General features: G+C 44.9%; 1 protein-coding gene across 1 annotated transcript in view; it reads right to left on the minus strand.

The window, feature by feature from the left end:
- Positions 1-2,155: 2,155 nt before the first annotated feature.
- Positions 2,156-26,394, minus strand: part of agap1 (ArfGAP with GTPase domain, ankyrin repeat and PH domain 1) — a 585,448-nt gene continuing 561,209 nt past the window's right edge. Inside the window, exons 16-17 of the mRNA XM_085984196.1 lie at positions 9,644-9,899; positions 2,156-3,638 (exon numbers count right to left, since the gene is read on the minus strand). Coding sequence (XP_085840322.1) covers positions 3,414-3,638; positions 9,644-9,899 — 481 coding nt within the window. The 3' untranslated portion in view covers positions 2,156-3,413. The remainder of the gene's footprint in view (positions 3,639-9,643; positions 9,900-26,394) is intronic.

Below are 26,394 nucleotides of genomic sequence, written 5' to 3' on the forward strand. Positions count from 1 at the left end.
ATCCAGACTCGGAGGGGCGTTGGAGCAATGGTCCAGACTCGGAGGGGTGTTGGAGCAATGATCCAGACTCGGAGGGGTGTTGGAGCAATGGTCCAGACTCGGAGGGGTGTTGGAGCAATGATCCAGACTCGGAGGGGCGTTGGAGCAATGATCCAGACTCGGAGGGGTGTTGGAGCAATGGTCCAGACTCGGAGGGGTGTTGGAGCAATGATCCAGACTCGGAGGGGTGTTGGAGCAATGGTCCAGACTCGGAGGGGTGTTGGAGCAATGATCCAGACTCGGAGGGGCGTTGGAGCAATGGTCCAGACTCGGAGGGGCGTTGGAGCAATGGTCCAGACTCGGAGGGGCGTTGGAGCAATGGTCCAGACTCGGAGGGGTGTTGGAGCAATGGTCCAGACTCAGAGGGGTGTTGGAGCAATGGTCCAGACTCAGAGGGGTGTTGGAGCAATGACTTATGACACAGAACCTGAAGGATTGTTGAATCTGTGGCATGGATTCTGACGTTGCGTCAGATCTTTGATGCATAACCTACAATATTAACATTATTTTTTGAGTGAATTACAGGAAAAGAAATTCCCTTGTATGTTTTATTATACTTGATGATAGATTCAGAGCTACTTGTTTGCTGTCAGCTTTAACACAAGAGTGTGGATTTGGCACAGAGGCGAACCGGATGCTAAATATACACTGAGGCACTGGACTGCTAAAAGCCACACGTCCCTGTTAACAGATTACGGATCGTGTGTGAATAGTGTGAATTTTCCATACAGAATTGTGCGTGTGTGTGTTTTTTCTAAAGATTTTCTTTCGTAGGATCTGAGGGAAAATAGATGAGGCCCAAAGGTTCCTGTGCCTGTGGGAATCAGGCAGAGATTTTAGTTGGGACATTCCGACTGACGCCAGCCCTCCAGATAACATGCTGCACACTTCAGTCCAACTTAGTGAAACTGGGTTTGGGCAACAGGTGATTCTAGGACTCAACCATTGGTTAGGAGGTGAGTAGTTTGCCGGCAGAGATCTTTTATAAGTTTCTGACCCTCTTCCCTTCCAGTTAAAATCCACAATCAATAGTCTATACCACAACTTCACACAGCTATGAGTTGAAACGAACACACACACCTATCATGGTCTCCGCAAAACTCTCTGCCAATCTAGCACAGAGGAGATGGGAATGATACACGTGATATGTTAAGCATATTTCTGATTGTATTGACCGTGCCCTCACCTCTGCCGCACTTTTCATTAGTTAGAAGACAGAGTGGGAATGGAAAATGGTGCAGTGCTAAAAGACCCAGTGCAATGCGCCCCACCATTTCGCTCCTCAATCTTCCCCCCTCTTTATGTGAAGTAATAGACTTACGCCGGGGGCAGTGGGGGGCAGGGAACCAACATTGTGTTTCAAGATACTCAGACTTGATTCCGTATGTTAAAGGTTTGAGCGCCAGGACAACGTGACCCTTAAATCTGCCAATGGAGACACTTTGACACTTTCCACCTGCTTTTGGGCAGAGAAAGAAATCACCTTTTGTGGGGGGGGTGGGTGGAGAAGAGGAAGTGGAGGAAAAAGGGATAAAGATATGGATCAAAAGGGGGCCACTGGGGCAGGTGTACTGGCAGATCAGCAGCTGGAGAAAGCAGTCGCTGGACACGGAACGGCACAGCGCGATGATGAAGTATCAGCTGGCCGTGTCATGGAGCGTCGGGAGGCGGACTATCCCATGTGGATCTGAAAATATCCCAGGGGTTTCACATCCGTCTTGCCTACGGCTCACACCCAGCCAGAAAACATGGAATTAAAAAATACTGTTAGCTTACACAAAACACTGAAAACTGCCAAGCCTAAGTATGTCATTGTTTAAATCATACAGGAAGGAGAAGTGTAATGTTTAGTTTTTGTTCTCAAACAGTTGATGGCCGTTTAGAAGGGAGTCTAGGTCTGTCGAAAGTAGCCAAATTCTTCTGATTAAACACGTCAGCGCCATAACCAGGGATCTAATGCACGGGATGCACAAGAGGGGAATAGAAAAATACATCTTATTTGGACTCGATGCTGGAGTGTAAAAGTGACTGGAGTTTAATTTGTGCATTATCAATATTACCCCAATACCTCGATTCCCACCCCCCCTCAAAAAAAATAGAACTGAACCACATGCAGCCAACGGACAAGAGCGGCCATTTTACTGTGGTCAGAGTAAAGAACTCCATTCAGAGTTTCAAATAATCCCCTTCCTCTCTCCGCAAAAAAAAGGCTAAAATCCCTATGGAATTAACAAAATTATGTACAACATATAAATACTATAACGTCAGAGTTTACATAATATTTACAAACAGGACAAAGAATCATTTCAGAAAAGCCTCCCTTGGACAAGAAGGCCATTCTATCCATTTTTGAAGATGCTGCCAATGGCTGCACAGGTCAGAAGGGCAGTGAGCTTGTGACTGAGAAATGAGGCTAAGACTCATCAATTCCCTTTCTTTCTTCCAAACGAGCACACTATATAATGCCTACAGCCTTTTAATCATACAAGACACACAGTTCTGTTTCCAGCACAGCACCTGACTCTTCACAACTAGCAATCTCTGCGTTCACTAAACAGATTGCATCCGGGAGGACCCCATCCCTTTCTTTTGAATAGGAAGAGGACTAAAAATTAAATAGACACTAAATTATGACAGTGAATTTAGGAAGGAGGGCTCAAAGGACTGGAAAGAACATGACTGAGATAATGTGCTGCTTCTGAGAATATTGCAATCACATCCAAGCAGTCATTGAACCGTGCCATGTAACTACCTCCTCAGCTAATATGCTTTTCTCTATGATGACTAATCATGTTCTATTAAACAGTGGTAATGCTGGAAGAAGTCAACTATACAAGTGTAATGAAGCCAGTATTCTCCCCGGACAGATTAGCCACAACTGATTTGACACATACCATCATAGGAGCTTCAAACCTGACAAACTCTGTGCTCTCGGCTGATTTATGTCAGCAAGGGCCCTTCGCAGAAGAGCTGAATCAACCTGTTTGGTAGAGGTGAAATGTACTGACAACTAATTGCCAATGCCTGAAAGTTCCAATTTCCCTTGTCCGCTTTCACAAGTCTGCCCTGTTGGCCCAGGTGGGCTCCATGCTTTTAAGACAGGTCATTGCTCCACTGGCTATTCTTCAAGTGGACAATTCCTGATCCTTTTAAATCTTTATTTATTTTTTGTTGACTGTGCAGGGCCTTGTCTCATTTGTCTAATGAGCTGATCCACAACTGGTTGTCTTCTTTTCCCTATTCTTCCAGCTCTTCATGGTGTTACGCTGCTTCTAGAACTTAATCAGGAGTGGAATGAGGTTTCACAGATACGAGGCTGTAAAGGGAGAGGTTCAGTGCTGCTCTCTAAACACAAGAGTCCGATGAGCTCGTCCTCAAATGACAGCGGGCAGTTTGGTGTCCATCTTTCCGCCGTTGTTGTTGTTGTTGTTGCGGTTGGTGCTCTTGCGGGACAGGTTGGGAGTCGCCACCAGGATAAAGTGTTCGTCGGGGCAACCATACTGTAGCAGGATGTCGCTGCACTCCTGACTCATTGTTTGTTTGGCATAGGCCAGCGCAGTGTTTCCGTGAGCATCACGTGCCATGACATCAACTCCATACTGGAAGATCAACGACAAAAGTTAGAATATAGTAACAGCAATAGGCCATTCAGCCCCTTGAGCCTGTTCCTCCATTCAATTAGATCATGGCCGATCTGTACCTTAACTCCACTTACCCACCTTGGTTCTGTATCCCTTAATACCCTTACCCAACAAAAAACTATCAAATCGCAGTTTTGAAATTTTCAATTGACCCCCAGCCTCAACAGCTTTCTTTGGGGGTGTGGGGGAGGGGTGTGGTGGGAAGTTCCAGATTTCCACTACCCTTTGTGTGAAGAAGTGCTTCCTGACATCACCCCTAAACAGCCTAGCTCCAATTTTAAGGTTATGCCCTAAATTAGATTTAGATCGGGTCTGCTACAACTTGGCTCTTTATCAGAAGCTGAAAATCCCACAAGTTTATGTTGCTGGGCAGGACCTGCAGTAACCATCAGTCCTTAGGCACAATTTTTCTTACCAAAGAATTTTGGAAAGTTAGTCAGAGCCTCTGCTATCTTTCCCCTAGTTTCCTCAATGAAGCTGTCAGGTCCCATTAACGTCTTTACTATCATCTCTCTTTCATTACTATCCTCCACTAGATATCCCACACCCAACTCTGGTGTTGAATTTCAAATTCCACCTTCTCTGTGATAACCGAGGCAAAGCACTTAGTTAGTATTTTAGCCATTTCCTTGTTCTCCACTATAACCTTGCCTTCTTTGTCTTTTAGTCATCCTACCTCTACCTTGACTATCCTCTTACTGCAAGTGTGCTATAGGAAGTTTATTTATTGCCCTTGAATTTTTTTCCCTAATTTTCTCTTCTAGCATCTTAGAATCAAACAGCACAGAAGGAGGCCAATCGGCCCACCGTACCTCTTTGAAGGAGCTATCCAATTAGTTCCACTCCCCTGCTCTATTCCCATAGCCCTGAAAATTTTCCCTCCTTCAAGTATTTATCTAATTCCCTTTTGAAAGTTACTATTGAATCTGCGTCCACCGCCCTTTCAGGCAGTGCATTCCAGATCATAACAACTCACTACGTTAATCTTCCTCTCTGGTTCTTTCTACTCTGTCTTAGCCTTTCTCATTTTCCTTTTTATGGATTTCTTATATAATTTATCCTGGCTTTCTTTTTTTATCTGCCCTGTAAACACTAAATGCTTTTTTTTTTTAAAGTATCAAGTTTGATTCAATCCCTCTATGACAGTGGTTCTCAAACTTTTTTGGTTGAAGGACCCCTTTTCAAATGGATTAGTAATCACAGACGCTCCATCTAAGTTATAATACTATAATACCCATGATATGAGAGTGCTGCATGCAAAGATTGTTTTAATAATGCTTTTAAGAATACAGGTGTTTACTGACAGGTATCCGTGAGATGCGTGTGCCTGCTTCTCGCACCAATTCTGGGTACTCCGCAGCTACTATCAGCCACTTAGTGCTGGACAATTTTTAATACCGTCAGCAGGATGGCCAAGCTGAGTGAGTTCACGAGCACCAATGCACCTGCTGGGATGCTGCTGGAAGCGTGACTCTCCGCCATACTGTCCCACTGGCATGTTCTATATCAGCGGCACTGTGGGATTGTACGTGTTTGTGTGAACACGTTCAGGCACGTGTTTGAAGGGCCCCACAGGCGCTCTGATCACGTGTCGGGAGGGTGCAACAGGGTCGAGGTGCCAGGGAGAGGAATCAGCTCGGCCGGCAGGAAGTGCACGTTCCAAAGTGAATGAGAGCTGTGGACCTCTGGGGAGACGGGCCCAGCCATTGAGAAGTTGCAAGAACTGAATCAGTGTCAATTTTATAAAGAGGAGCAGGCTTGAAATTACCTCTAGCCGCGGACCCCCTGGAAAGTCTCTACGGACCCCAAGGGGTCTGCAGACCCCAGTTTGAGAAACACTGCTCTATGGAACTACTACCCTTCATTATACTCCCTTTTATTCTTGCTGGATTTTACTTAATTTGTACTCTTTCCATTTCCTATTTAAATAATTCCTACTATAGAAAGAAAGGCTTGCATTTCTATAGCGCATTTCACAGCCTCAGAATGTCCCAAAGCGCTTTACAGCCAATGAGCTACTTTTGAAGTGTACGCACTGCTGTTATGTTGGATTGTTATTGTTCTACAGTTGTATTTGCTTATTTTTTCTTCCATTTAATCTGGGCACTGTCCTTTTTATCTCACTATAATTGCTGTTTCCAGACAAGAACCTTTGCTCTTGACTTTTTCTTTTTCCTTTTCTATTCTCACACTGAACCAAATGATATCTTGGTCACTGCTTCCCACATGTACCCTTACGTTTAGGTCACAAACTCGCTCCACCTCATTACCAAAGAACCAGGTCAAATAGTGCTTCCTTCCTTGCTGGAGTAGCAACATATTGACTGAGAAAACAGGACTGAACACACTGGAAACACACTTCTGCTGCCCAAACGTTTTATATCACGACAGCTGTTGGGAGGTGTGGCCAGGGTACATGACTGACTTACAACCTAAAATCTCAAGATTACATCCAATGTTGACAACTCTGCCTCTACCCAGCAGTTCTAACGCACAAAGCACCTAAAACAGGAGGCAACTGAGACACAGCCACATGTATGCCGCTATCTCCTGGTCGAAGTTTCAGGACTGTGCAGCAATTTAGTGCAATATACTTCACTTTCAATTCACAATGGTTGAGGCTAAGGATGATTAAACAGGTAGTCCACAAGTTACAGTCCCCATCGTCACTGGGAGCTATCTGGGAATTGTAGGGGCACCATAATACCACTGGTATCAGCATCAGGTGGACTCACATCCTTTGTCTGATTTTAATTCTGCCGACTTCACATCTGAGCTGCACTACAGAGTTAGGGTTGCCAACTGGTTGGATGTATTCCTGGAAGTGTCATCACATGGCCTCCGGCCTCCAATCACCCCGCCATTGTTCACCCGACTCATCCATACTCGTGGCCCGCCACCTTCCCACACCAATTGGAAAGCGAATAGACTCTCCTTTGCTGTCAGTCAAACAGCCTGATTTCCTATATCTGACATTTTCATAACTGAGAAACAAAAGTGTTGATGTCCCAATAATTTTTGTCCCGAGTTGCTCGCAGCAGTTTCCTGGAAGTTAGTCTTTAATTCCTGGAGATTCCAGGGCAATCCTGGAGAGTTGGCAACCTTATACAGAAAGAAAAAAGAAAGACTTGCATTTCTACAGGGCCTTTCACCACCACCGGACGGACGTCCCAAAGCGCTTTGCAGCCAATGAAGCACTTTTGAAGTGTAGTCACTGTTGTAAGGTTAGAAACGTGGCAGCCAATTTATGCACAGCAAGCTCCCACAAACAGCAATGTGATAATGACCAGATAATCTGTTTTTTTTAGTGATGTTGATTGAAGGATAAATATTGGCCAGGACCCCGGGGAGAACCCCCCATGCTCTTCTTCGAAATAGTGCCATGGGATTTTTTACGTCCACCTGAGAGAGCAGTTTAACGTCTCATCTGAAAGACGGCACCTCTGACAGTGCAGCACTCCCTCAGCACTGCACTGGAGTGTCAGCCGAGATTTTTGTGCTCAAGTCTCTGGAGTGGGACTTGAACCCACAACTTTGAGTTTGTGTTGATGTGAAGTCAAAGTTACAATTCATTCATTATATAGAGCTCGCTGACGTACATTGGCTCCCGGTTAAGCAACGCCTCGATTTTAAAATTCTCATCCTTGTTTTCAAACCCCTCCATGGTCTCGTCCCTCCCTATCTCTGTAACCTCCTCCAGCCCTGCAACCTTCTGAGATCTCTGCACTCCTACAATTCTGGCTTCTTGCACATCCCTGATTTTAATCACTCTACCATTGGCGGCCGTGCCTTCAGGTGCCGAGGCCCTAAGCTCGGGAATTCCCTCCCTAAGTGTCTCCGCCTCTCTACCTCTCTCTCCTCCTTTAAGACGCTCCTTAAAACCTACCTCTTTGACCAAGCATTTGGTCATCTGCCCTAATGTCTCCTTATGTGTCTCGGTGTCAAATTTTGTTTCATAAGCGCTCCTGTGAAGCGCCTTGGAACATTTTACTATGTTAAAGGTGCTGTATTTTTTTAAGTCGGTTCACGGACTCCCAGGCCACCTGCATTTTCTGCAGCCTGGAGGAGTCCGTGTTGCACATATACAGTGTGAGAGGTTGCAGCCCCTCTTTCACTATTTGAAGGGGCTGCTCCTCAATTTTCGGTTGCACTTCAGTCCCATGCTCCTGATCTTTGGTCACCCGGTGCGGGGGGGGGGGGGGGGGGGGAAGCGGGCAAGTCGGAAGACCTCCTCGTAGGACTGCTCTTGGGCCTGGCTAAAGTGGCCATCAACAGGTCCAGGCAGCGGGCGGTCGAGGGGGTCGTTCAGCCCGACTGCCTGCCTGTCTTCCGTGGCTATGTTTGCGCCGGGTGTCCCTGGAGAAGGAGCACGCGGTGTCCGCCGGCACGCTCGAGGCCTTCCGCGACCGGTGGGCACCGGAAGGGCTGGAGTGCATCATCACCTCGGAAAATAAAATGTTGATTTAATTTGTTAAGTTTCCTTTAATTTTTGTTTAAGTTAAAGTTGTGTCCCTTTAAGAAGAGGGCACATGCTACCTCTTAATTGGTGACGGCAATTGCCTTTATTATATAGTATATAACTGGCCTATTAGAGGGAAATAAACCATCAGTTGTTAAGTACAAAATGATCCCATTTCCACTTTCAGGCTGTGCTGTGGAGAGGGAGGGGGTGGCAACACGTTCCCAGGCCTCTGCCATTGCCTTACTCGAGGCAGATGCTGTGTCTGTGTGCAAACCTGGTTGAGTCACACATGCCAATTATACGGCAGGGGCTGGGCACTGGCGAATCCATGTGCTGCAATTCCACAATGGTGCAATGGATTACACCATGTCAAATCTCTGCTTTTAAAACAATGACATCTCTTCATCTGAATGTGCAATTCCTCATAAACACAGTGTCCCTGAGTTCCCTGAAAAGGCTGTGGGTAAATTTACCTCCCCACCCCCTGCACTGCACTGTACAAACAAGTCTCAGGTCCGGTCTTGTTCTGTGCTCACTCTGTTGGCTTCAGTTGAAAAGGGCACGATAACGGAGGTCAGAAAATTCCCATCCTTGTGTTCAAATCCCTCCATGGCCTCACCCCTCCCTATTTCTGTAACCTCTTCCAGCCCTACAACCCTCCGAGATCTCTGTGCTCCTCCAATTCTGGCCTCTTGTCCATCCCTGACATCCTTCGTCCCGCCATTGGCAGCTGTGCCTTCAGCTCCTAGGCCCTAAACTGCTCTGCCTCTCTCTCCTCCTTTAAGATGCTCCTTAAATCCTACATCTTTGACCAAGCTTAATATCTCATGTGGTTCAGTGGCAATTTTGTTTCATGACGATCCTGTAAAGCGCTTTAGAACATTTTACTAAGTAAAAGGCGCTATATGAATGCAAGGTGTGGTTGCTGTTGCTACGGAGGGAAACATCAGCCGGGGTTCTTCTGATTACCATCCTGTGGCTCCAGCTGGAAGCTGGGTGTCAGGTGAAGACAGGAGTGGGCTTGGCTGTGATGCCTCCTGCAATTGTACAGCCTACCAATGGTCACTCAAGTAAGATGGGGACTGCCAGGCCCATGGAACTGGACCGCTGTTGCGATCAACAGAAAACACCAGTCCAGTACTGAGGGAGTGCTGCACTGTTGGAGGTCTTTTGGATGAGATGTTAATCCGAGGCCCTGTCTGCCCTCTAAGTTGGACGTAAAAGATATTATTTGAAGATGAGCAGGGCAGTTCTCCCCAGTGTCCTGGCCAATATTTATTCCTCAACTAACATCACTAAAACAGATTATCTGGTCGTTATCACATTGCTGTTATGGGATCTTGCTGTGCGCAAATTGGCTGCCACGTTTCCTCCATTACAACATTGACTATACTTGAAAAGCACCTCATTGGCTGTAAAGTGCTTTGGGACGCCCAGAGGTTATGAAAGGTGCTATATAAATGTGTCTTTCTTCTCTTTTGAAATTGTTACATACACCTACCCAGATCAAAAGCTGTGTTAGGACAACATTCCCCTTCCTACAGGCCAAGTGCAAGGATGTGCGTCCATCACCGTCTCCGTAAGTCTCATTTACTTCGTCCTTGGAGCCGTGGGCCAGAAGCAAGATGACAGCCCTCAAATTCTCCTCAGCTGTGGCACGTAGCAGCTGTTGTCCCAGGGGAACATCCGAGCAGGGCAGTGGGGCCAGGAACAGTTTCTGTTCATACTTAGCACGGATCCAACGCTCCTTCTCTTCCCTGGGAGGTGCAGAAAAAACAAAACATCAAGTTTTAAAAGTTTTGTCCAACCATTTACACTATCTAAATGATACTGCATGTTTCTTTTATACTGTAAATCCACCACTGGCACACCATGGCTGCAGTGCGCACTATATACAGGATGCACTGCAGCAACTCACCACCAAGGCTTCTTTGGCAGCATCTCCCAAACCCGCGACCTCTTCCACTTAGAAGGACAAGGGCAGCAGGCGTGTGGGAACACCACCACCTCCAAGTTCCCCGCCATGTCACACACCGTTACATCACCATTCCTCCATCGTTGCTGGGTCAAAATCCAGGAACTCACTACCCAACAGCACTGTGGGAGTACCTCCACCTCACATACTGCAGTGGTTCAAGAAGGCGGCCCACCATCACCTTCTCAAGGGCAACTAGGGACGGGCCATAAATGCGACGCCCACATCCCAATACATTTTTTAAAATGTGGAAAAATGCTTGCAAAGAATTTAGACAAGGTTAATGTCTACTGTCAATTCATTCTATTGTTGGTCCAAGTTTTATAATTAATAGATTTGTTAATACAATTATGGATTGGACGAGTGATTCTTTTCTACACAGCATCCATTCATCTAATTTATTTTGTGTCTGTATGAATGTATGTTTCCAACTTGCTTTTCTGATTGGATAATGCTAACCAGCTGCATGAGGACACAGCTACATTTGTGCGCCAAAACCCTGGCAGAAAGGGGGTTCATGCCATGTTTAGAGAGGACACGAAACTCGGAAATGTACTAAACAGTGAGGAGGATAGTAACAGACTTCAGGAGGACATAGACAGACTGGTGAAATGGGAGGACACAGCAGATGAAATTTAATGCAGAGGAGTGTGAAGTGATGCATTTTGGGAGGAAGAATAAGGAGAGGCAATATAAACTAAATGGTACAATTTTAAAGGGGGTGCAGGAACAGAGAGACCTGGGGGTACGTACACAAGCCTTTGAAGGTGGCAGGACAAGTTGAGAAGGTTGTTAAAAAAGCATAGGGATCCTTGAAGGGGAAAATTTTGCAGGGCTATGTGGAAAGAGCAGGGAGTGGGCCGAATTGGATAGAGCCGGGACAGGCACGATGGGCCGAATGGCCTCCTTCTGTGCTGTATGATTGTATGAACAGCCCTCCCCCCTTCACTAAATGATCAATTCTGATCTCAACTGTGTGGTTGGGGGAAGTGCTTCTACCTGAAGGAGGGGAAAACTGGAGTCAAAGTCAACACAGGGCGCTGTTCGCAGAGACATCCTGGTGTCCAGTGACTTGATAGCAGAGGCTAGAGATTAGGTGATCTGCTTGTTCTCTTTGCGCCTGGGAGGGATGCAATGGGAGAAAGAAAATTAAAGAGGATGTTCTGATTCTTTTTTTTTAGAATGCAGGAAGGTTTGGTTTGGGTTTGAAAGGGGTGGAAACTGACTTTGCGATGACCTTAACAGCTACATTCCATCTGTTCTCTTGAGTGGAAAGGTAAGAGGATTTGTACTGTGAGGATCTAAGGGCGTGTTTACACTCTTATCTGTAATCCAGTGTTGTGTTCACTCTAATCTGAATTAAAATGCAAATGTAAATAGATTAACTGGATTAGTTGTGCATCATTTCCTGGTGGGTTGGAATGACACCCCAGTGACCTCAGGTTCACCTGGATTGCTTGCAGCCCTCAAACAGCCCCAGTTTTACAGCTCCTTTAGCATTGCCCTATCCAACTGCTCCATGGAAAGGGCAATGTGACACAGTGACTCCCGACACAATGGGCCAGATCAGCGTCCTCTGCAATGGAAGCAGGAACATAAACCACTTTTGCATATAGTGCTTCTGTATTTGGCATGGTGTGAAAGTGACATCCTGGTTCTGGCCCCTCGCTCATGTTTACATTGCAATTAGATCATTACATATAATTTAGAGCACACACACAGGCCATTCGGCCCAACTGGTCCATGCCGGTGTTTATGCTCCACACTAGTCTCCTCCCACCCCTCTTCATCTAACCCCATCGACATATCCTTCTATTCCTTTCTCCCTCATGTACATATCCAGCATTCCCTTAAATGTATCTACGCTATTCGCCTCAACTACCCTATGTAGTAGCGAGTTCCATATTCTCACCACTCTCTGGGTAAAGAAGTTTCTCCTGAATTCCTTATTAGATTTCTTAGTTAGTATCTTTTATTAAAACCTCTAGTTTTGGATTCCCCCACAAGTAGAAACATCTTCGCTACGCCTACCGTATCGAACCCCTTCATAATTTTATAGGCCTCTAATAGGTAAGTACGCAGCCGTCTCCTTTCTAGAGAAAAGAGCCACAGCCTGATCAGTCTTTCCCAATACTTACAATGATCAGACAATCTGTTTTAGTGGTGTTGGTTCAGGTACAAATATTGGCCAGGACACTGGGGAAAACTCCACTGCTCTTCTTCGAAATAGTGCCATGGGATCTTTTACATTCACCTGAGAGTGCAGACGGGACCTCGGTCTAATGTCTCATTTGAAAGACGGCACCTCCGACAGTGCAGCACTCCCTCAGCACTGCACTGGCAGTGTCTGCCTAGATTTTGTGCTCAAGTCTCTGGAGTGGGACTCAAATCCACAACCTTCTGACTCAGGGGCGAGTGTGCTACCAATTGAGCCAAGATTGACACCGAATTTCCTACATTACAACAGTGATTTGTAACGCCCTGTTGTCGTGAAATGCGCTATAGAAATGCAAGTTCTTTTTCTCTTACATTGCTAAAATAGGCTCCCTTACCTCAATGCCACAATCACAGATTTACAATCTTTTGTACCTGCCACTCCTCTACTGGGATAAGGGGAATGGTCCTTCCCAATATAAATATGGAGAGCCAGTGACCCAAACTACAGAAACATCATATGTAAAAGCTCCTATAGTAACGGCAATGTCCTTACACCCTGGTACGGCAAGAACACAGGGATGCGCTTGTTCTTATCAGTTTAGATTTGCTCTGCACCTTTTGGTTCCCATGAAACTTTTCCCATCAACAGTCTAATGCCAATGGTTAAGGTACTGAACACAATGACCAAACCAAACTTAGAAAAATAATCTGTTGGAATCCTGGCACCATAAATAGAGGCTGTTGCACCTCAACTCAATCTGATGAAATCATTGTATTTTCGGTATTATTGGACTGGGTTTTCTCCTCTTTTAGATTTCCCTTGTGTCTGGGACCATTCTCGTGTGGAGTATGTTGCCATTGGGGCACTGGAGCCGGAGGTGCCCAGTGACTAGCCCTTTGGTCCTCTGCGTAGTGCCTCTCTGACGAGATATTGAACTTACAATATGCACCCTAACGTCTTGGCTTTTGAAAAAGGGTGGAGTTTGTTGGTATAAACGCAGTTATTAAGTAACTCTTCATCTGCTGTACCATATAGTTTCACTGATGCCTCATAGATTGGTGGTTCATGACAGCAGGACAAGACATGGGCAGTACAATGGCGGATGCACCAATACAACACGGTAATGAGTAGTAGTACATGAGTTTGCACCAGATGGTGCCCATTTGGCAAGTTATCAAGCTGTCTGGGAACCAAGGTGGAGGCCATGCATTTCCCTACAGAACAAAAGGAAAAGTCACCTCAGGCTGCTCTTGCACATCCCCTAGTGGTCAGCTGAAGAAAAGCATCAAAAGATACCTGGCAAAAGATTGTCTATTTGAATAATGGAACATGGCAGAGAGAAACCCAAAGGATGGAGAGCAAACCAAACACGTTAAAACTAAGGAGAGAATGCAGGAATAAGGTGTATCTAAGCTACATCTGGTCCTAAGCTCCATTACAGTTTTTATTGTAGGAATGAAAGAAAGTGGAGTTTGGAACTCAGTTATTTACCTCTTTATGATGTTGTTTGTTGATCTAAGGTAAATTTGCTGATCTCAGCTGGGTCAGGGGTTTTAAGCGAATGTTTTATGAACATAGGAACAGGAGGAGGCCATTCAGCTCTTTGAGCCTGTTCTGCCATTCAATTAGATCATGGCTGATCTGTATCTTAACTCCAATTATCCACCTTGGTTCCCTATCCCTTAATACCTTTACCCAACAAAAATCTGTCAATCTCAGTTTTGAAATTTTCAATTGACCCCCAGCCTCAACAGCTTTTTGAGAGAGTTCCAGATTTCCACTACCCTTTGTGTGAAGAAGTGCTTCCTGACAACACCCCTGAACGGCCTAGCTCTAATTTTAAGGTTATGCCCCTTTGTTCTGGACTCACCCACCAGAGGAAATAGTTTCTCTCTAACTACCCGATCAACTTCATTAATCTTAAACACCTTAGTTTTCCATATTTTTGGAGTGTGACAAGCTTACATCTTTTTTGCTAACAGAAATACTGCATGGCCTAGAAGCAGCTTTGATTCTGGTTGGGGATTGCTGAAGGTTGCAAGGCAGTTAGGTCAAAGTGGAAGGAAAGTTCCATGGGGTGATCCAATACTTTCTTACCCAAGTACTCTTCCCATTTCGATCTGGAAAAGTACATGAATAAATACTGAAAATAATGTTGATACTCTTCCTTCAAGGGACCCCAGCATTTTTTTTTGAGAAAGCTGTTCTGTTGACCTTGGAGGAGTCTGATGCTGCTCACAGTGGCTGCATTTATTTCAACTGGTGTTCGAACTTCTGACCTGCCTGGGAGCCAATCTGGAGCCACCCAACACCGGATAATCACTTTTCTGAACGGCAAACTCTCCCACAAGTCTTTCCTTCCTATTTGAAGCTGGGATCTTTCCTGCTTTAACTTTTATTTGTTTACTCTTCATTTAAAAAAAATGAAACATGAAGCTAAAAGATCCCATTATTTCGACGAAGAGCAGGAGAGCCTGCTAATCATCCTGGCCAATATTCATCCCTCAACCAACATCATTCAAAACAGATCATCTGGTCATTTATCCCATCGCTGTTTGTGGAACCTTGCTGTGTGCAAATTGGCTGTGCATTTCCTACATTACAACAGTGACTACACTTCAAAAGTACTTAATTGGTTGAGAAGCACTTTGGGACGTCCTGAGGTTGCGAAAGTTCCTGTATAAATGCAAGGTCATTTTTTATTTATTTACTTTCTTTCTACTGAACTCGAGTGTCGTGGCAATTAATTCGTAGCTCTTCATCGAGACTCGCAGACTGCGGCATTAACGGGAGGACTGAATTGAGGCAGTGACATCACATCTGCCGTTAGGAGCACATCTGGTTTGGCAATCATCTCACCCGTGGTCCTCAGTTCTGTGCCTGGTCAGACATGACCGATACACTTAAAATAAACACTGATGAAATTTGGCTTTTATTGCAGGCCTTAGAAATGGAATTAGCAGGGAGGAATTTGGGGTGAGCTGCACACACTTTTCCTGCAGACTGATTCAACACACCAGAATATCCACCAAAACTGCCCCAACATCTCAATCTGGCCCAGTCTTACTGAGTAATTATTATAATACCTGTAATTGAAAAAAGCCTTCGCTGGAACAAAACTAACAGAAATAAAACAAAAAATATAAACAGAAAATGCTGGAAATACTCAGCAGGTCAAGCAGCATAAAACATAGCTGACTGAAAAGAAAATTATAAATAGTGCTGGTATTTTGCAAAAGTTTACTTTGAAAACTCCAGATTATACGTTAAATTCAGCTGGGAAAAAGAGAAAATGTTAAATGTTATTTCCAAAAGGGTTATGGGTCGACATGTAACTGATTCTTTTGATTGATGGGAATTGGATCCAAAGTGTTCTCTTGTAGAAATATAGTCAATCTGGCACCAAGGCAGAGAGTGGGCTGCTGGGCTAAATAAACGCCCATTGTTGATGTGTTATCAAACCCCCATTGTGACCCGTCACCAAAGGCTGTTGATTCATGGTCTGGTGTTCAATGCACCTGGCAGATTAAGTTGCTGTTATCCAAATATTACATAGAACCCTGATTCCGCTAAAATGGGCAGAGGTTTTCCTTCTAAAATATAAACCAAAATGCACCAATCATACACTGAAGCGGTACAGAGCAACAAAGGCTAGGAACGATCCAGGTTCAATCCTTGCTCAGTAGTGAGTTCCATGACCCATAGTTACCAACAGTCCGCTTTCTGAGCAGATTATATATTACAGAGAATTACATAGGCCCAGTAATTCCGGTCCCAACGTGTGAGTACGGACGGGGTACTCACGCGTGGGCCCGTTGGAAGTGCCGGACTTCAGCATGCACAGCGCATGCGCGGAAAACCGGCATTTCCTCTCCTCTGAACCAAGGGGTTAAGAGGCGGTTCCCTAGCGACGTTTGAGGCAGCGCAGACGCGTTTTTTTTTTACAGGTTTGTCCGTGCGTGAAGGCCTCCGCTTTTTACAAATGTAAAAAGCAGACGTAAGGACTTAGTTTTATAAGGTAAGTGGTCTAATAATTAAAGTTAGAAATTTTTTTCCACAGGTTTATTATTTTTAAAGAATTTACAGTAAGGTAAGTTAATTTTTGGACCCAATTTCTTGAAAAAATTTTTGGCAGAAATTTGATTAATTGTTTAAATTAGTTTTTTTAAAGTTATTAATAGTTAATTTAATTATTGGAATGTTTTTTTAACTTTTATTTAAAGTTTAAGTAGTGTTTTGGGCGCCCGTACTTTTCATGAGTTTGACAGGTCTTATGTCTAACTCATGAATGGACTTTTGTAAACTCCCATTGGTTGCCCAGTGCTCACGTGATCCCAGCCGGCTCATCGCACTAAGTACGCCGCTGGATCACGCACGCCGGGAGCTGAACCGGGCCACAGACCGGAATTCCAAGCAGGCCCAGTCATAAAATGTCAGCGCGATATATAAGTGTAGGTAGGGGGCTTGCACCCGCGGGAAGCCCCCGACCCGAATTTCTGGGCCAATGAGTCTACAGTACAGAAACAGGCCATTTGGCCCAACTGGTCTATGCCGGTGTTTATGCTCCACACGAGCCTCCTCCCACCCTACTTCATCTCACCTTACCAGCATATCCTTCTATTCCTTTCTCCCTCATGTACTTATCCCGCTTCCCCTTAAGTGCATCTATGCTATTCGCCTTGATCCACATTCTCACCACTCTCTGGGTAAAGGCATTTTTTTATGAGATGAATATAAAGATGAGTAGCTCTTCTGCCCCCTGTTTTTTTTTATTCATTGATGGGATGTGGGCATCGCTGGCTAGGCCTGCATTTAGTGCCCATCCCGAATTGCCCTTGAGAAGATGGTGGTGAGCCGCCTTCTTGAACCGCTGCAGTCCATATGGTGTAGATACACCCACAATGCTGTTAGGAAGGGAGTTCCAGGATTTTGGCCCAGCGACAGTGAAGGAACGGCGATACAGGTCCAAGTCAGGATGGTGTGTGGCTTGGAGGGGAACTTGTAGGTGGTGATGTTCCCATGCGTCTGCTGCCCTTGTCCTTCTGAGTGGTAGAGGTCGCGGGTTTGGAAGGTGCTGTTGAAGGAGCTTTGGCGAGTTGCTGCAGTGCATCTTGTAGATGGTACACTGAAGGTGGTGGATGGAGCGCCAATCAAGCGGGCTGCTTTATCCTGAATGGTGTCGAGCTTCTTGAGTGTTGTTGGAGCTGCACTCATCCAGGCAAGTGGAGAGTATTCCATCACACTCCTGACTTGTGCCTTGTAGATGGTGGAAAGGCTTTGGGGAGTCAGGAGGTGAGACACTCGCCGCAGAATTCCCAGCCTCTGGCCTGCTCTTGTAGCCACAGTATTTATATGGCTGGTCCAGTTCAGTTTCTGATCAATGGTAACCCCCAGGATGTTGATAGTGGGGGATTCAGCGATGGTAATGCCATTGAATGTCAAGGGGAGATGGTTAGAGTCTCGCTTGTTGGAGATGGTCATTGCCTGGCACTTGTGTGGTGCGAATGTTACTTGCCACTTGTCAGCCCAAGTCTGAATGTTGTCCAGGTCTTGCTGCATATGGACACGGACTGCGTCAGTATCTGACGAGTCTCGAATGGTGCTGAACAGTGTGCAATCATCAGCGAACATCCCCACTTCTGACCTTATGATGGAGGGAAGGTCATTGATAAAACAGCTGAAGATGGTTGGGCCTAGGACACTGCCCTGAGGAACTCCTGCAGTGATGTCATGTGATTGAGATGAATGACCTCCAACAACCACAGCCAACTTCCTTTGTGCTAGGTATGATTCCAACCAATGGAGAGTTTTCCCCTTGACTTCAGTTTTGCTAGGGCTCCTTGATGCCACACTTGATCAAATGCTGCCTTGATGTCAAGGGCAGTCACTCTCACCTCACCTCTTGAGTTCAGCTCTTTTGTCCATGTTTGGACCAAGGCTGTAATGAGGTCAGGAGCTGCGTGGCCCTGGCGGAACCCAATCTGGGCGTCAGTTAGCAGGTTATTGCTAAGTGCCGCTTGATAGCACTGTCGACGACACCTTCCATCACTTTGCTGATGATTGAGAGTAGACTGATGGGACGGTAATTGGCCGGGTTGGATTTGCATCAATCAAGTGGCATCTATTAAAACAGCTATTCTGTTTAGCAGATAGAGTGGCTTCTGGCACGCAGGGTATTGTGGGTAGCATAAGTTGCCGCTGTAATCTATTTAAAAAAGACAAACAGTAACGGGCAGCCGGAAACCTCCAATCCCATGAAGCAGAGACAGAGGCAGCTGTTTGTCCTGCATGTGAGTGCTGATAAATGGAGATTGAGGTGGAGGATAAATTGGAACAAGTGAGGGCCACTGGGGCATGAATTATCGGAGCCATGTCCTGGGACATCCGAGACAGGACAGGACAAGGGACGGGTTCATTTGATCCTTCCCCAGTAGCTCCAATATTCATCCCCTAGTAGACCTCACCTTGAATCATAGAATGATACAGCACAGAAGACGACCATTCAGTCCAACGTGCCTGTGCCGTCTCTGTGAAAGTTCCATTGCCCCGCTCTTTCCCCATAGCCCTGCAAATTTTTCCTTTTCAAGTATTTATCCAATTCAGTTTTGAATGTCACAACTGAATCTGCTTCCACCACCCTTTCAGGCAGTGCATTCCAGACCTGCCTCATGGGATTGGAGGATGCCAGCTGCCAGTCCCTGTTTGTCATTTTAAAATGGAGAACAATGGCAGCCCACACTACCCACAATCCCTGACTGCCAGAAACCGCTCTAGCTGCGAGTGTCAGCCAGAGCTGGAAAGGTTATTTTGGTAGGTGCGACGCAAGCAACACAAACTGGGGGTGTAAAAGCTGGCTGCCTTCTGAAAAAACAGATGGTTTGCAACGATGAACTTTTAGCTTTTCCCCCTATAATACAACTGATGGAATATTGGCTATAGCTGCAGCTTACATCATGACACATTCATGCCCCACTGTAACTACTTTTTTCATACATAGAATTATTTAGAATTTAAAGCACAGAAACAAGCTGTTTGGCCCAACTGGTCTATGCCGGTGTTTATGCCCCACACGAGCCTCTTCCCACCCCTCTTCCTCTCACCCTATCAGCATATTCTTCTATTCCTTTCTCCCTCACGTACTTATGTAGCTTAGCTTCTCCTTAAATGCATCTATACTATTCGCCTCAACTACTACATGTGGTAGCAAGTTCCACATTCTAACCACATTTCTCCTTAATTTACCTATTGGATTTGTTGGTGATTATCTTATATTTATGACCCCTAGGTTTAGATTCCCCCACTTGTGGAAACATCTTATCAAACCCCTCTATAATTTTAATGGCCTCTATCAGGTTGCCTCTCAGCCTTCTCTTTTTTTTTTAGGGAAAAGAGTTCCAGGCTGTCATACGTCATATGAGAGGTCATTGGGTTTCAGTTTTCATAGAAAAATACACTGCCGAAGAATTTCTGCTTTGGGTGCATTCGGCAATGCAGGCGTAAATTACACTCAATATTGCGCTAGTTTTGAGAAGTGAATTTTTTGCTTAAGTCTCCGCTTAAATCATTTGCATATCACCGAACATAAAATCTTCCATGAACCAGCACAAACGGGCAGCGTTTTAGAACTTAATTTTAAGAAAAAATTTGCATTACAAAATATTCCTTGATGTATTTAACAGTGGTAACCTGGTGCAGTTTGATTAATGCAGCTGAAAATGGGTTTATCACAAAAACTTAGCATTTTTAATCAGAGTGAGTAGTCCACCTCCTGTGAGTAACCCAATTTTAAATAATTGAAAATGACTTAAAAAAACTATACAGAACCATTTTCTAGTTACATTGGTGTATTTTCTTAGTTAATTAAAAAAATATTTACAATCTTTTAAAGCGTGCCTGTTAGTGTCCTTGCGCCTAAAAAACGAGCTGAATTTTAAGAGCCTCTTCGAAGGGCCGCAAAATTAGTGAAAACTCGCCATGGCGATTAATTCGATTTGGGGGCATGACCAGTTTTGCAGACGGGGCCGTCCGCCAGCACACTGTTTTTTAACCTAGTGCAGAAGATTGCAGAAACTCAATATGCGCTGGATGTAATTTGCGCTTGAAATTCCTCGATCTTTTGCGCTGGTTTGGACGAATTCGAGCAAATTGTGCTGGAAATAGCAGCTCAATCTAGCAGAAGCGCTAGGCCATTGAATCGCAGAATGTGTTCCCAAAAAATAAATATATTGAAATGCAATATCAAGTATATTAACTTATTCAGTTGCTGCATTTATAAAGCACCTATCCCAACCTCAGGACGCCCCAAAGCGCTTTACAGCCAATGAAGTACTTTTTAAAATGTAGTCACTGTTGTAATGTAGGAAATGTGGCAACCAATTGGCGCACAGCAAGCTCCCACAAACAGCAATGTGATAATGGCCAGATAATCTGTTTTAGTAGTGTTGTTTGAGGGATAAATATTGACCAGGACACTGGGAGAACTCCCCTGCTCTTCTTCAAAATAGTTCCGTGGGATTATTTACGTCCATCTTAGAGGGCAGGCGGAGCCTTGCTTTAACGTCTCATCTGAAAGGTGGCACCTCTGACAGTGCAGCACTCCTTCAGTACTGCATTGGAGTATCAGCCTAGACTTTGTGCTCAAATCTCTAGAGTTGGGCTTGAACCCATGACCTTTTTACTCCGAGGCGAGAGTGCTACCACTGGGCCAAGGCAGATACCTTGAAAACTACTGCCACTGAGGGCCATGAAGGACACGGGCTTAATTCCTGGTCTGTGCTGAGTTAGCTGATGTTCATTGCGGCAATGGTTGGGACACTGATTCTGACCTCTATCCAGTTACCCCTACTAGAAGTGTATGCGAGTTATGTGCGAGGATAAGATCGGGCTCCCTGTGATGCACCACTACCGACCACTGAAGAGCCTAGGGCACTCACTGTCTGAGCATACACATGAACAATGGCCACTTGGGTAAGGCACTGGAGGTCTGTCAGTGCCATGGAACTATGCCCAGCGGGTTCAGAAACGGGAGAGAAATAATATTGGATGGGGCTGGGATTATTCTCCTTCGAGCAGAGAAGATTAAGACATTTAATAGAGGAGTTCAAAATCATGAGGGGTTTTGCTAGAGTAGATCGGAAGAAACTGTTTCCACTGGCAGGAAGGTTGCTAACCAGAGGACACAGATTTAAGGTAATTGGAAAAAGAACCAGAGGCGACATGAGGAAATTTCTTTGCGCAACAAGTTGTTATGATCTGGAATGTACTGCCTGAAAGGGTGGTGGAAACAGATTCAATAATAACTTTCAAATGGGAATTGGATAAATACTTGAAGGGGGAAAATGTGCAGGGCTATGGGGAAAGAGCGGGGGAATGGGACTAATTGGACTGCTCTTTCAAAGAGCCAGCACAGGCACGATGGGCCAAATGGCCTCCTTCTGTGCTGTACGATTCTATGATATTAATGGTTTTTACAGTAGAGCATCACCTGATTTCTGGCCACTCCAATATTTTGTATTAGGGGTTAAAGAAAGAGATGCTTTTACTTTGGAAAGAAAAAGGGTTAATTCCAGCTCTTTTTCGTGAGAAAGATACTGGGCTGAGGTTAATTCCACAGTGTTACATCCTGGCTTCTCTTTGTTTCCATGACCCAAATTTTATTTCTACTGCACGAGTTAGTCTGAATGCTTGTGTCGTGGATGGTGCCGCCTTGAGGAGGCCCTCCTAACCAGGGGTTAACATGCTTTCATTTGACTGGTTCCAAGCTCTAACCTTGCATAATGGATCCTGCCAGTGGTTTAATTAAAAGTGAGTGTCTGCTGGATATCAGCACTGCTGGCTGGTCCCATCACACAAACTGTTGTGTGTGACCCGAGAGACCGGCCCATTATTTTAGCCCTTTCTTATCTCCATAATAATCAAGAAGAATAAAACCCTTCCCCCTCCCCCATCTCAAACCCCAAAACAGCCTGTTTTTTTTAAATGGTAACCTCTGACATTATCACAGCATCTAGGAGAAGAGAAAAAAAAACCACACCAACAAAAGTTCACTCATCTCCCAGAGTGTCATCGTGGACCGTGTGATTGACAGGACATGACGACACAATGAAAGGACTGCGGAGCCCAGGTGACAGCCCGTCCAGTGCAATTGGGAAACTTTCCGCTCGCCCTTTCCGCTTCTCAGGAATGCTGATAATCCATGGATAACTTTGCCAGTGCACAGCACAAGATGGCATTGCCTATATTACCCAAAGAAGTGGTGGGGGGAGCAAAACAAACATCGGTTTTTAAACTGTTCCCATCTGGTGGGAAATGACACCTGACATTTTATACCCCGCCCCATTTTCCTTTCCGTTGACTTCATATCGGGCGGGGTGTAAAACTGGCGTCCGACACACTGTCTCCTGCTTCACGTCCGGGGTGGGGGGGGGGGCAGTTAAATTCCACCCCCTTGTTTCTACACTTGTCTGCCCATTGCGATAACCTGCCCAAGTCACCCTGAAGTCTTATACACTCCTCCCAGCTATGTATCAAAGTTCCTACTTTTGTCGTCAGCAAGTAGAGATCATAATCTCTGTATCAAAGTCCAAATCACCCATATACCCCTGGGTACACCACTTCTAATTCCCTTCCTATCTGAGCACCACCCATTCATCCTAACTCTGTCTCCTGTCCATCAGCAAACTTTCTATCCATGCTGCTTCACTTTCTCTTATACCATATGTCTGAATTTTTATAATAAACCACGTTTTCAAATCCCTCCATGGCCTTGCCCCTCCCTATCTCTGCATTCCTCCAATTCTGACCTCTTGTGCATCCCTGATTTTCATCGCTCCATCATTGGCAGCCGTGCCTACAGCTGCCTTGGCCCAAAGCTCTGGAATTCCCTCCCTAAACCTCTCCACCTCTCTCTCCTCCTTTAAGACACTCTTTAAAACCTACCTTTTTGACCAAGCTTTTGGTCACCTGGCCTGATATCTCCTTATGTGGCCCAGTGTCAAATTCTGATTGATAACGCTGCTGTGAAGTGCCTTGGATGTTTTACTATGTTAAAGATGCTATATAAATGCAAGTTTTTGTTGTGAGACACTATCAAATACCTCCTTAAAATCCATATACAGTATAGAATAGATATACATCTACTGCATTCACTTTATTTCTCCAATATGTCACTTCTCCAAAAAATAAATGTGTCATACTTGCCTTTAACAAATCCATGCTGCCTGTCCTTGATTAACCCACGCATTTCTAAATTTTCACTAATGTTATCTTGAAACATGGATTCTGAGTTTGCGAACAACTGATCTTAGATTAATCGTTATCTTTCTCTTCAGTACAGTACAATGGAACAATTTAAAAAGGACAAAATTATTTTTTTCAGTAACTTGCTCTGTGGAGTTGCTTTATGCTCTAATTGTTTTCTGTCTCCCTCTCTTTCTGCTTGCCTTCCACTCTGTCTCCCTCTTTCTCTCTGTCTTCATTTCACATACTGTCAACTATATTTCAATTCATCTCACTGATTTTTACCACTCATTCTCTCCCTCTTTTCGTAACTTTCTCTGTTCCTCTGTCTCCTATCTCTGTAATGTCTCTTACATATAGTCTGTCATTCATTCACTCATTTGGCATCCTTGACTTTTTTTTTGAGACCAGGCTACACAGTGAAAGAAATAAAGACTTGCATTTACATAGCACCTTTCACGACCTCAGGATGTCCCAAAGCACTTTACAGCCAATGAAGTACTTTTGGAGTGTAGTCACTGTTGTAATGTAGGAAACGCAGCAGCCAATTTACACACAGCAAGCTCCCACAAACAGCAATGTGATAATGACCAGATAATCTGTTTCAGTGATGTTGATTGAGGGATAAATATTGCCCAGGACACCGGGGATAACTCCCATGCTCTTATTCAAAATAGTGCCGTGGAATCTTTTACGTTCACCTGGGGCTTCGATTTAATGTCTCATCCGAAAGATAGCACCTCTGGCATTGCAGCACTCCCTCAGTACTGCACTGGAGTGTCAGCCTAGATTTTTGTGCTCAACTCTCTGGAACGGGACTTGAACCCACAACCTTCTGACTCAAAGGCGAGAGAGCTACCAACTGAGCCACGTCTGACACCTTGTGATATAATGCAGCCAACCTTTATTGGCTTGATGGTAAGTATCGACACTGGGTTCGTTGGGGGAGGGGGGGAAGGGGGGAAGGGCGGGAGAAAGGGGCCGCCAGGTAACTGTTGCAACCGGCAGAAAGAACGCGGGGTCTGGGAGGGACCAGGTAGGCCGAGGCCTGGTGCCAAGAGGGAAAGTAATTCTGTATGCAGCGACTTGCTGATTGTTGCACCACTGTCGAGGAGAAACAAAACAAAAAGAGGAAAGTCACCATGGCCAATTAGAAGGGACCTGGTAAGGTCTGGGAACTGGTCGATGGCAAGTCCTGGTGGAATGGGAGGACGATAGTTGGGGAGTGGGTTAGAAAATACAATAAAAGTGGAAGCAAAAAGTACATTTTTAAAAAAAGAGTCTGGACATCATTGTATTGGCACAAGGATTCTATTATTATATCATACAGGCTGCAGAGCAACCCACACAATGTATGAACAGGTCGTGGCTGTGTCTATAAAATGGCTGAACTTTGACCTGACATTGTGCCAATTCTTTCAACATAATGAACCGAGCGGGCCTGGTGAATCGGAGCAGTGCCCTCCCGCCTCTCCGCTTGCATTCAAACCGAACGACAGGCTCCTCTTTTTAAAGGAACAGTACAACTCTGCCCGAGTCTTTTAAAGGCATAGAAAGTACAGCAGACCCCCCAACCTGGCCCTTTTATTGGCCTGTCTGATTAAACGTACATTGTTTATGGTTTCCTTGGTAACAGAGAACCCCAATAAAAAACATTCCCCCCTCATGCAACCCCCCCCCACCCCGCAGCGCCACATCACAGTTTCCACAGCTAACATTACTCGGGATGAGGAGAGGCTTTTAAAAACAAATATAAACAAAGACTAGAATTTCTACCTTCTATGTTCAGATCATCATTGGGATGCCAAGTTATTTAGATTTTACTGCAGTAATTCATTCACCAACAACCCCTAATTTCTAAATCTGCCTGTAAACAAGGAGGAACGTGGGCTCTTTGATTGGGAATAGATGACTTTCACTTGAAAATGATTAATGCTGTTGGACAGGGCATTCTGCAGGTTCAAGCACAGCCCGAACGAGGCATTCGTTATTTTTTAAACTCAAAGCTGCACGGCATTCTTTGTTTAAACCCAGAGTGCCGATGACATCACCGAAGGAACAGCTCAGAGGAGTTTACTGATCCCGACAATGGGAAGAAGCTGAATTAATGGATGTAATCTGGGTTGAGGACTACATTGCTCCTAATGTTAATTCAGTGCTTTTACATTCGCAGCAACACATCCCAAGCAGCTCGTTCTCTTGTTCCCTCCAAAACCCCAAAATGATTTCATCAGAAAAACACAACAGACATAGCATGAAAAGCATTAGAAGGACACTGATATCAAGACTCCTTCCTCACCATCAGACCCACACACCAATACCATCACCCTATCGATCATCAATGGTGTCTGCTTAATTGCGAGATATAACCCGTCTTTTTGAACACTGGAACATTTTCTTTTAAAGCTCTTCTGTTTAAGAATTATACAGAACATTTCCCATACATAAATTAAACATGGAAAACATGCAGTAATTTCATTCAGGTGTTGTAGTATTTAATAGGGTCTTCTATTTTTTAAATGCCCGAATGAATTAGTGCCTCAGGTCATATAAACGCTACACTGCTTTTCAACAATGATATTATTGCCATAATAACCCTAAATTAGCTCTATACTGTATTTCATTCTAACCTTTACACAGGCTCTTAGCTCATTATAGAGCTGGGCGCATAGCGATAGCAAATCAATAGCTTTCTGATCAATGATGCTGTAACATCCTTCACAATAACACTAGGTGGCTTGTTTCGTTGGTTCAAATTACAACCTTTAAAGGGGCCACATTTCTGTGTTGCAGTCACCTTGAACGCAATGTATCTATCGTGCAAATAGTTGTCATCCTGGTGCTGCCGGGGCCCAGATCGGAGACCTGCATCTAATTCTTC

Source organism: Somniosus microcephalus, chromosome 4 (assembly GCF_052327205.1).
Source record: "Somniosus microcephalus isolate GS21.2 chromosome 4, FLI_Smic_1.0, whole genome shotgun sequence".
NCBI classification, from domain to species: domain Eukaryota; kingdom Metazoa; phylum Chordata; class Chondrichthyes; order Squaliformes; family Somniosidae; genus Somniosus; species Somniosus microcephalus.